The sequence below is a fragment of the Gouania willdenowi genome, chromosome 15, assembly GCF_900634775.1.
Source record: "Gouania willdenowi chromosome 15, fGouWil2.1, whole genome shotgun sequence".
Lineage (NCBI taxonomy): Eukaryota > Metazoa > Chordata > Actinopteri > Blenniiformes > Gobiesocidae > Gouania > Gouania willdenowi.
This window is the reverse complement of record NC_041058.1, coordinates 5,855,371-5,867,932: the sequence shown is the minus strand read 5'-3', so window position 1 is coordinate 5,867,932 and position 12,562 is coordinate 5,855,371. Positions and strand designations below refer to the sequence as shown.

At 38.1% G+C, this 12,562-nt stretch overlaps 1 protein-coding gene across 3 annotated transcripts in view; it reads left to right on the top strand.

Moving 5' to 3' along the window:
• Positions 1-12,562, top strand: part of gfra1a (gdnf family receptor alpha 1a) — a 112,658-nt gene that overhangs the window by 2,373 nt on the left and 97,723 nt on the right. For all 3 annotated transcript variants that reach the window (XM_028468789.1, XM_028468791.1, XM_028468788.1), the window contains exon 3: positions 2,717-2,797. In XM_028468789.1, the coding sequence (XP_028324590.1) occupies positions 2,717-2,797 (81 nt within the window). The remainder of the gene's footprint in view (positions 1-2,716; positions 2,798-12,562) is intronic.

Genomic DNA, 12,562 nt, shown 5'->3' with positions numbered 1-12,562 from the left:
ATTTCTGAATCCACGTACCCCCTTTTGTCCGACTATAGAGCACAGTGATGGAATGAACGAGTAATAACACACATTTTAAAGAATCTGATGTTGTAAATAAGTGGAAATAAACAGTATTTAGAGCAGTGGTTCACAACCTTTTTGGATCGTGACCCCATTTTCATATCAAGAATTTGTGGCAATGTCAAAGACATTTTATTTCTAGAATTAGTTTGTTGGTCAAGTTTGATCTCAGATATATATACATATATATATACATATATATATATATACATATACATATACATATACATATACATATACATACATATACATATACATATATATATATATATATATATATATATATATATATATATATATATATATATATATATATATATATTACTGCAGTTTAGTTGAACTAGATTAATATTTCACGTGAAAGTATATAAACACAGTTGTTTAAGTTCGTGGGTTGTTAATTTAAAAATTTAAAAAATCTATTTGAATTTTTCAGAAATTTCAGGTGACCCCATTTAAACTCCAGCCAACCTAACATGGGGTCCTGACCCGAAGGTTGAAAAACACTGATTTAGTGGCTCCTGAATAGATTTATTTCTATAGTTTGTATCATTTCCGGTCATCTCACGCCTGGTGTGGGACCAAGACTGACACTATGTTGGTTCATTTTCCATTCTCTCTATCAAGTACCCCCTGTAGTGCCATTGCGTACCCCCATTTGATTTAGAACATAGATGTTACCACATATCCTCAGTAATACAACTCTAGAACACACTCCCCTGTTTGGAATCTCTGCCCCCAAGCCAGGCAGGGGTTTAGAACTCCAGATAAGATGTTGACCTACATCATTGTGTGATTGCAGAAGTTGTTCACTATGGAGAAGTTGTTCATGTTGAGCAATGCATGGATGTGAGTTGAGCTTCGTAGTGGCAATTTTATCTCCTAAACTCCCAGGATGGAGGCACTGCCCCTTTGTACATTTTTAAAGCAAACCTCCGCTGCAGTTTATGGATGGAATGAACAACATCTGTATCACTTTTTATCTGGGACAGAACAACAAACTGCCCCCCCCCCTCCACTATCAACCCCACCTCCTGCCCTCTTTCCCTGCTCTGCTCCAGCCCCCTCTTTCGTCTGCCCACAAACAAAAATCTCCTGAAAGTAGCACACCGCCATGCAGCGTAATCACACATATTCAGTCCATGTCCACTGAAACTTGGCCGCTTGTCTTAGATCTTGAGCACGGCGCTGCAAAGCCATGACATTTTTTTAAACTCCCAAATTACTTTTCCTTTGGGGGTTAACGGAGCATGAAGCCCTTTAGCGTTCAGCGATGCCATCTTACAGTGTTGGTCAGAGAAGGGTTGGGGCTTTAGTCCCTAAACTGGATCCAGCTCATTGTCACACTTCCACTTGTAGTTGTTGTAACACAGCTGACCAACCTGCCTAATCAAGCGTGTGGCTCTGTGCCAGCACGGACATCGACTGGCCCCAATACCCCGTGTCACATGGAGGCCTGTGTGAGTGATGATACATGGTAAACAAAAAGGGGAGGGGCTAATCGTGGGACGTTCTATCTTTTAATGGCTTTCCTTACAGCGTCTATGCTTTCACTAAGGATGCACTGAGGTCCTGCATGTTTGAGACCAGAGAAAACAAAATTCACAATCTCAAAAACAAAGACAGCAATCTATCATCATATGTCGAGAAAATGTTACAAAAAGCAAAATATGTTCAATTCATCTGATAATCCTGTTTAAAATCTCATGATCATCTAGTTTTTACAGTAGAGGATTAGGGCCAATTTTGGTGGAGAAAATAATTTTGGGCAAATCAAGAATAAAGTCAAAATGTCAAGATTAAAGTATACATTTCCAGAATAAAGTTGAATAATTCGTTTCAGAAGGAAAAAAACAGTCAAGTTTGGAAGAGGTGGAGCATTCAGTCCGTCTGGGCTATTGAGGAGCTACGGAAACAGATTAGTGCCAGTTTTGATGGAGACTGTTGGCGTATATGGTGAATTGGCCGTAGGTAACTTCCGTAGATTTGACTTCAATCGCAAACTTTTGACTTTTACCAAGATTTTGTATTTTGGGTTTATTCTTGACATTTAAACTTTTTTCTCAACATTATTCTTGATTTGCCCAAAATTATTTTCTCCACCAAAATTGGCTCTAATGCTCTAAAAATTGTATTGTTATCCTGTGATTAAAAACAAAAGCAGAGCTTGATCAAAAAGTGTGTTTTTAATGTGTTGTAAATGGATCAACTAGTGGTTCAAATTATTACAACTGCATTCAAATATGAAAAAGCTCTGATGGTTTATTAGCTGAACTGGTGACGAGTTTACCTGGTGACACATCTCAGCAGAAGCATTACCAATCACACGGCTGCGTAGAGTTTCGTGCAAAACGTGAGGGTGATTCTCCAGTTGGTGGTAATTAATAGTTTTGGGACCATATAACACATTTTAGTTATGTTTTTCTCGTTAAACGGATGACATTTACGTTAATTCCTGAATATAAAACGTAAAATCGACAACAGTAGTTGACTCTATTATCCCTATTTAAAGTAAAGTCGTCCAAACGGGGAAAGACGATGAAACTGAATTTGGGACATTTTGAAACAGAAATCCGAGGACACTATTGTCATATCCAAATACATGTATAAAATCATCACCAGTATCTGTAACTTTTCAATTTTCTCCTCACAGGAAACGATTTCTTAGAGGATTCTCCTTATGAACCCGTCAACAGTCGTCTTTCTGACATTTTCCGTCTGGCTCCCATCATCGGTAAGAATAAAAGCCCTTTCTGCTCCAGTGTTCACTGTTGATTCTGTCATTGTTCACCTGTCTGTGTGGAGGAAACTCCAAGCTGTGCATGCTATCGCTGAAGGTTATAGGTGTGTCAAGTGTTGCTCCTCCTCTTCCTCTTCCTCCTCCTTCAGCCTCTCAGCTCTGTGTCCTCCTCTCCAGTCGTTCTCACCCTGCATGGAAGTGACCTTGCATGGGGAGCTATAGTTCTGAGTCTCATCAAGCAGTGGATAAATGCTTAACATGCTGAAGTGGGAGCTCTCTTGTCATTTTGCTGTATTTTTTTTGCTGAGAACAGCCTCCCTTTTGTTGCTCTTTGAGTTCACTTGTTGAGACGAGTGTGAGTGGTTGAGTAGTTTGGTGGCTTCAGTGTGTGTGTGTGTGTGTGAGTGTGTGTGGAGAGAGAGAGAGAGAGATGCTCAGTGCAGCCTGTAGATGGCGATGTGATTCCCTGCTTCACAGGTGCTCTGTGGTCACACAGTCAGTTGTGTATTAAGGGGGCCTTGTCTGTGTGTGTTTGTGTGTGTGTTGTGTGTATCACACTCCAATAGCTGCAGGTGATGAACGCCGTGTCAAATCAAACAGACAGCCTCTGCCTCCACATTGCTTAAGAACACCACTGATGTTTTGACCCTTTCTGATTCAGGAGGCGTGTTCCTGTCTGATTACCCCGTCATTTTCTTTTATCCCACAATAAAACTGATTTGCACCAAATCCGCGCTCCTCCTCCTACTTACAGAGAGAGAGAGAGATCATCTATAGGGGTGTTTGGATGGAGATAAACCAAATATCACACCATAGTTCCAGCAAGTTCATTCTGTCTTATTTTATGAAATAATATGTTATGGTTTCATTTCTTTTTTGTGGAAATGTACTTTGATCTCCTGACATATTTCGACTGCCAACTGTCGGTCTTCCTCAGAGGCGTCGGATCAAAATAAATTTCAAAGTAAATTTCCTGACAAAAGTTGTCTGAATCAATGGAACCTTAACATAGTATTCAAAAAGAAGACAAAAAAAATCCTGCTGGAATTACTACGCATAAGTCAAGGAAATTTCAAAGGACACATCAAAGCGATCAGCAGATGCCTCTGACAAAGACTGGCAGTTGACAGTTGAAACATGTCAAGAGATCAAAGTGGATTTCCTAAGTTACAGTTGTGTGAATAAATAAAACCTTAACATATTATTAAAAAAAAGACAAAGAGAATCTTGCTAGAATGAATATGTCAAGGTTTCATTTATTCAGGCAACTTTTTTCAGGAAATTAAATTTACTTTGAAATTTAGTTTGATCTTCTGAAAAGTTTCGACTGCATATTTCAGTCGTCCTCAGAGGCGTCTGCTAATCGCTTTGATGTGTCGTTATGAGTTTCTATCTTGGAGTGGTCAACTTGACAGTTCTGTCAGGCTGACCACGCCCCCTGTCACCCAACACATGAAAGCAATTAGCAGACATCTCTGAGGAAGACTGACAGTTGGCAGTCAAAACAGGTCAGGAGATCAAAGTGGATTTTCTAAGTTACAGTTGTCTGAATAAATGAAACCTCAACATTCTATTCAAAAAGAAGACAAAAATAATCTTGCTGGAATTAATATGTCAAGGTTTCATTTATTCAGGGAACTTTTTTTACTTCGAAATTGACCGAATTACTACGCAGAAGTCAAGGAAACTTCAAAGGACACATCAAAGCAATCAGCAGACGCCTCTGACAAAAATTAGCAGTTGACAGTCGAAACATGTCAAGAGATCAAAGTGAATTGCATGGAACCTTAACATATTAGTCAAAAAGAAGACAAAAAGAATTTGCTAGAATCTGTTAGATTTCAAAAAGCTGTCAAAAATTCAGTCATTGAGACAAAAATCTGAAAATGCATTAATGCAACTAAACAGCATGGGGATGTTGGTAATTTGTTTTAAACAATGAGTTATTGGCCCCATAAGTATAAAAAACCCAGATGTTTAAAAATGCCATTTTTGCATTGACTCCAGTTGTTTGCACTGAGCGCAAATTTTGTAAAATGTCCAGATTTTGAGATAAAATCTACCATGTTGTTTTTTTTATGAACATTGAAAATGTATTTCCCAAGAATATGTTTACAAAAGTGTTCACTGTAGGCTGATTTTTTTTACTAAATCTCACACGAGGCAAAGCCTACAACTACTTACAGGGGCTTATTTTCTTTTGGTGCTGCTTATGAAACAGATGATGTACTTCACTGCTGTCCAGATGCAGGGAGGACTAAACACCTGGGGCCTTCAGCGCTGATGGTAGTTCACACCATAGGCAGGTGTCATTTCTCCACAGTTGGAGCTGGAAGGCTTCAGCAGTGCCAGGAGACAGATTAATGGTGTCACACTGACAGGGTCTTCATATTTGATGTCCATTGAACGCCTCAATTTTTGATTGATAACTTTGATTTTTACTCTTACAAAATGTCACAGGTTTAATACAGCAGAGCATACCTCAGGCATTTGAACTATTGTTTCCTGTATTTATTACATTATATTTGGCTCACATTCAGGAATTTTTGTATTATTAAGGTTTTTTTTCCCTCAGTGAGGACCAAGTATTTCGATAATTCCAGACAACTTTTTTTGCTGCAGGAAATTGTTTTCGACTGCCAATTGCTAGTCTTCTTCAGAGGCATCTGCTGATTGCTTTGATGTGTCCTTGATTTCCAGGTAATAATTTCAGTTCTTTTTGCCTTCTTTTTGAATAATATGTTATGGTTTCATTTATTCAGACAAAATTTTTCTGGAAATTTACTTTGATCTCCTGACATGTTTCGACTGCCAGTCTTCTTCAGAGGCGTCTGCTGATTGATTTGATGTATGCTTGACGCCTGCATAATAATTCCAGCAAGTTCACTTTGTCTTCTTTTTGAATAATATGTTAAGGTTTCATTCATTCAAACAACTTTTTTTCCCCAGGAAATTTACTTTGATCTGACATGTTTCGACTGCCAACTGCTAGTCTTCTTCAGAGGTATCTGTGTTTGCTTTGACTTGTCCTTGATTTCTGTGAATAATTGCAGCAAGTTCTTTTTGTCTTCTTTTTGAAGAATATTTTAAGGTTTCATTTATTCACACAACATTTTTTAGGGAAATGTACTTAGATCTCCTGACATGTCAACTGCCAGTCTTCTTCAGAGGCGTCTCCTGAGCGCTTTGATGTGTTCCTGACTCCCTCATAATAATTCCAGCAAGTTCTTTTTGTATTCATTTTTAATAATATGTTAGTAGTATGTTAAGAAGACAAAAAGATCTTAGTGGAATTATTCCCGAGGAAATCACAAACACATGAAAGTGATCAGCAGACGCCTCTGAAGAAGACTGGCAGTTGACAGTTGAAACATGTCAGGGGATCAAAGTAAATTTCCTGAAAAAAATTTGTCTGAATAATTGAAACCTTAAAGTATTTTTCAAAGAAAAGACAAACAGAACTTGCTGGAATTATTATTATTATTAAGTCAAGGAAACATCAAAGCGATCAACAGACACCTCTGAAGAAGACTGGCAGTGGGCAGTCAAAACATGCCAGGAGATCAAAATAAATTTCCTGAAAAAAGGTTTTCTGAATAAATGAAACCTGTACATCTACCAATTAAGTATTTAGGTTTTTAAGAGGAAACGTAGGATAAAAATAAAAACTTTGTTGTTCATTTTAAACCATAGAATAACCTTGTTTTATCAACATTACAGACTAACAGACTGTTTTGTTTCTTCAAATATCCGCTGGCATGAGCTACAGTTTTACGAGGTGCATACATTGAGATAAATATGGAAATGTTTCTTCTCCTAGAGGACAATCATTGGGTCTGACTGGAGGAACAAAGGATAGACGGCTGCAGGAGGGCTGAGGGTTAATCAGTGGAGAGGATGGCGAGCAGTGGGACATAAAGGAGGAGATTGCTCAGCCGGAGTTTGTCCTTGCTGAGGAAATTGTGATACGAAGCGACAGTCGGATGTGATTAGTGCTCGTTTGTTTTACCTCGTACATAACAATCGATCTGATATTTGAAATAAGAGCCAATGTTAAACAAGTAGAGGCATCAGTAAATAATTCGTAAGGGATGGTGTTGTGTAGATTTAGGGGATATTGTTGGTGTTTTATGTTTGTCTTGAGTGAGACGGTGTGACTTTAAATCCACAGCGTTGACAACAACAGACAGCCTGGATGATCCTGGAAATCCATAATGGACCATAGTGTGTGTGTGTGTGTCTGTGGCTAAAGCTGTTAATCTGCAACGACACACGTTCACGCAGCACAGACGCACAGATGCTCGGACACATTCTGAGCACCTGCTCACAGAGACACTCCCACTGACCCCAGTCCCATTTCAATCTGGGTGACACACATAAGCAAGCACATGACGATGTCAAACTTTGCATACACTAAAATAAAATAACTGAAATAATAGCTAAATTAAATAAATACATATTGTTTTTTTTTATCATTATAGCGTCTGTGCAGCAATTGTCGGGGCCAGGCAATGTTATAGACGTAACAAGACAGCGACGGTGTTTAAAGATTTTTTTTTTAAAGTTGTCTGAATAAATGAAAGCTTAACATATCATTCAAAAAGAAGACAAATACAACTTGTTGGAATTATTACGCAGAAGTCAAGGACACATGAAAGCGATCAGCAGACGCCTCTGAAGAAGACTGGCAGTTGACAGTCGAAACATGTCAGGAGATAAGAGAGAAGTAAATTTCATGGAAAAAGTTGTCTGACTAAATGAACCCTTAACATATTATTAAAAAAAATGCAAGATAACAAAAAATGATAATATTCATATTTGCTTGCATGTCTATTCTTGCACTTGATGCAATACCACCTCATTTCACGTTCCAATAGTTTTAGCACATGATGTGGCCCATGCATGAAATGTTATCTGTGTAGTCACTCAGGAGTTTTTTTTCCTTCTTCTTCCAAATGTCGACAGATTTAAACTGTGCAAACATGCCCACAGCACTGCCACTGGCTTTTACAGCTGATTATTGCCTGATCTTTACCTGAGGCAGAGTTTCTTCACCTCTGGCTAATCTGCTGAGTCACAGTGAAGTATGAGCAACTCTTTAGCCCACATGAAAAAGAAAGAGGCCTGCACTGCTGTTGTCGTAGATATTCAGTTTGCTGTAGTTTGCTCTAAGGAAGTTAGAATATAGTCAAATAAACAACTCTGCTGGTTGGTTTAATGGTGGGAATGGTTGCTCCTTCCCAGTGAAGAAGTCACAGCTTCTTGTTCTGTTCCCAGTGTAGTCCTTCTTTGGGCTGTTTGTCCCCAATATTATAAAAATAATTTTGCATGAGGTTTATTTTATTTTTATTTATTCCAAGATAAAATGATCAATGTGAGTGTTTCCATAAATTTATTTTTAGTGTGTGGCAAAGGTGGGATTTCCTAACTAGAATATTTGCATTGCTTGAAGAAAATGCAAGTGAGGATGCAGATGTCTAACACTGCATTAGCATTAACCTCTCATTAGCTTAGCATTAACATTAACCAAACATTATCTTAGAATTAGCATTAGTTTAAAATTAGCATTAGCCTAAAATTAACCTAGCATTAGCCTAGCATTATTTTAGAATTAGCATTAGCTTAAAATCAACATTAACCAAGCATTAACAGAGCATTAGTCTAACATTAGCTTAGAATCAACATTAACCAAGCATTAACATAGAATTAGTCTAACATTAGCTTAAAATCAACATTAACCAAGCATTAACATAGCATTAGTCTAACATTAGCTTAACATTAGCGTTAGCTTTAAATTTGCATTAACCTAGCATTAACCCAACATTAGCTTATCATTAACCTTAGCATTAACATACCATTAGCATTAACCTAGCATTAACATTAATATTAGCATTAACTTAGCCAACAAATCCTCAGAGCAGGATGAAAATTGTTGGATATGAAATAATCTGAATAAAGAAAAAGCTAAATAAAGGTTGAAAAAGGTTGAAAACATGTTAAAACGGTTGAAATGGCTGAAACATTGTTAATAAAGTAGATTTAGATTTTTTTAATTCACTAATGTAGAAATCTATCTAAAAATGTGTTCCTGTGTGGAGATGTTACACAAATAACAGCACGGATACTTTTTTCTATAAAACATGATGATTTAATATCAGATAGGAAGCCTTCGTTTGACGATAGGAAGCACAAAGAACGATAGAACAGTATGTCGTCCATATATACACTGGTTTCTGTTGAATTGTTACCTACAGTATAGCTTTCTGATTTCTCTTTGATCATCTTTAAACTCTTCAGCAGCTCTGAAGCTGCTTTGTGTTTGTCAAAGGGCACAGTGAGTATCTTTGCTGCCCGGGGAGCCCCAGTACTGCTTTATTTGTCTTGCACAAAGAGAACGAGTAACACACAATAACAAAAGAGTAATTTTCCTCATGTTCGGTGTTATTGATCATCGACACATTTAGATTTGCATGGATGTGTAAATCAGTACACAGAGAGGGGGACGTCACACAGCGCAGGAAAAATAAAAATATTTTGTCTCGCACCGCATGAGGTCACGTCCTCTCAGAAAATGAAAAAGGAGCAGAGCTTTGTCGCGTTGGCCGTCTTCCTACTTTTCTCACCATTTGCCCTTATTTATGAGTCAGTGATCCATGGAGGAGTGTGAGACTCGGAAACAGGGAGCATTATTCTCAGATTCAAGTGGATTTAGAATTACTGCCACACCATTGGGCCCAGGGCTGGAAATGGTTGGATGCACAGTCTGGACCTTTTTCATATTACAATATTAAAGAACACCTAGTGTTTCACTCATCTTTCTTGTCCTTTTTAAAATCATTCTTTAGCTCTGTCCACCATCTCTCATCTCAATAATGTTCCCAGCTGAAAAGGTCAATTGTCATTTTTATTGCAGACTCTAATGCCTTTATTGTAAAAGTAATCAACATAATCCCCGCATGAAAGGCTATTTATATTAAAAGTGAATGGAAACAATAAAATCTCTTTAAAGATTTAGTAGAATAGCAATAACTATGCAGCTTCTGCCTAAACATGGGATATCATCACTGTAGTCCAGTACATTCATTTGTTCATGTGGAATTGTTGGCTTTTTTCTTAACTATTTTATATTTTGTGATGACTTATTGTTGCTATCCGTGCTATATAAATAAAGTTGAATTAAATTGAATTTAGGCTACAGTCTTTGTTTATTGACACTTGGTGATAAAGATAGTTTTTCTTTTGTAGATATAGAGGTGTTAGGCTAAGGTTGTGGTTCTTAAGCTTCATCAAAAGGAGTCAAAAATACAGATTAGCAATAGTATTGGCCAATATTTGCCATAAAATGTAATATCAGTTGACAGCATTTGTTTTTCCATAATGTCCATCAGTTCTTGCTTGAGAAAATATGGTAAAAATGAATATGGCTATTTTTTCAATGACTGAAGTTGATCAAGTTTTCTTATTTTGCACAGATGTTTATTTGTGGAATACATCCATTGGGGCATCACATTAAAAGTATAGGCTTAACTTGTTTCCATGGAGATATATGTACAGTGTATAATCTGACATAAAATCAGGTTTGGGGGAGGGGGGTCTATGTACAGTATGTATTGCATTATTGTTTATCGGAAATTTTGCAGTGGACAATGTATCGGCATTTCGGATATCCGAAAAATGTAATAGTAAAAAATGTAACCTTTATTGAAAAAGGTAAAAATTGTAAATATTCTTCTTCAAAACTCATAAAAATAAAGAGAGTTGTGCAATCACATATTTTAGAACGGTAATAAATAAGGCAATAAAAAAAAACAGCAAACACTGGGTTAAGGTCTGTGAGCCTTTCCTAATGGCCAGAACATCCACTGTATTGGGAAACCATTGCCTGTGGCGTGCCGAGGGGCCAGATCAGATGAGTTGTATCTGGCAACAGTGTATCTAGTTACTATTGCAGCTGATTCGTCTTTGCAGGTTGACTGTTGCAACAACACATCATTAGCAGAGCGGATTTGTCCAACTAATTGGTTGAGTTCAAAACTGTCCAAAAGTGGCAAAAACTCCCAATCTGCCAATGATCTGTACTTTGCCATTATGCTTCTGCCTTTGGATGAGATAAGGCCAATTGTGTGTTGATACGTAAAATTAATGTACTTGTGCTGGAATTCCAAGATACAAAAATTTTGTATCCAAAACACAATTCTTTTCGACTTCCTAAAACGTGCTCTCATATCCATTCAGCAGAAAGTCATTCCTTCGGAGGAGAAGTACGTGTGTTTTATTTTCCTTCTTTGTTACTACATTCTGGCAGGTAGCCACAGAGATAATCGTACCCAATTACACTGTTTGCCAATGGTGATGTTTTATTATCGCGTGAGACAGTTGTCATATGCATGAGGAGAGAAAAATGTCTTGCCAACAGCCACAAGAAGTGTCTTCTGCACCAGTTCTGCAAGAAGGACTTGGGTTAGGGGTTATTTTTTTTTAAACTGAAAATCTGGGGCCTTTTTGTGTGTGGAATTTGAATATTCTCCTTGTCTTTGGATGGGTTTTCACTGGGAATGCTGACCTCATCTAAAAGTCTATTAACATGTACCAGTATATTAGGGGAGTGTTTCTCAAATGGAGGTACATGCACCACTTGGGGCATGCGATGGAACTACAGGGGGTACTTGAGTGAGAGGAGAAATAAAAGTTACAAAATTGAGCATTAAAAATACTAGTGCAGTGGGAGGGTAAGTAGCTTTTTCATGGATAGCCAAATGAGGTTGTGTTTGAAGGTGGGATGTCATGACTGTAGAGGTAGGACTGATGACATCATCACTGTAGAGGTAGGTAGGAACAATGTCAAATGTTCTAACTGGAATGATGACATCATCACTGTAGAGGTCAATGTTTCACTGCTCTTATGTTCTAACAGATAACATCATCACTGTATAGTTAGGACTGATTACATCATCACTGTAGAGGTAGGACTGATTACATCATCACTGTAGAGGTAGGACTGATGACATCATCACCTCCTGAGTCCGTCGACTCAGGAGGTGGGGCGTGGGGGTGGGGCGTCCAAACAAATCCGACGTTCCACACTCACAGCCAAGCAGCATCCATGTTGAAACTCTCAGGTCAGTCTGATCCTGTTTTAAATGTGTTGGCGTCCATATGTCTATTTGGTGCTGGAATAGGCACCTCATTACAGACTGATCTGAATACATGAATGAGAATATAGCATTTAAGCTAGGAGCACTTGTCTCAAACCACTGTTTGTACTTTAAAACCTCAGAATCTGAGAGTTTGAGGATCCATGCAAGAAGTAAAATCTTCTATGGCTTCCCCATCTTTAGATGTCAAGGGCATTCAGGGCGTCATTTTAAATTCAGCTGAAGAGTTGGAACCGTTTATCTCTTTGCATGTTTCCATTTTCCAAAGGCGACTTTGTAGTGATCAGAAACTGTGTTCTCTGCCCTGTCGGGAACAGACTCCCCTCTGTTGTCTACTGATGTCTGTTTGGTTTAAACTCTCTCCTTAAACTCCGTCCTCGTCCCAGCTGGCTGGCAGATTTCTGTATGACACCCACTCACAAGTCCAAATATATACTCTAAAGCTCGATGTTGTGTCAAGACTTCAAATGTTCTATTCCTCTCTCCTACACTGCTGAAGTCAACCTTGAAGCATAGTTAGTAGTTAGAGTTAGGATTGTCTTGTGTGTGTGTGTGTGTGTGTGTGTGTAACATCTGGTCTGGCTGTCAAGCAAAAGCAGCGTCT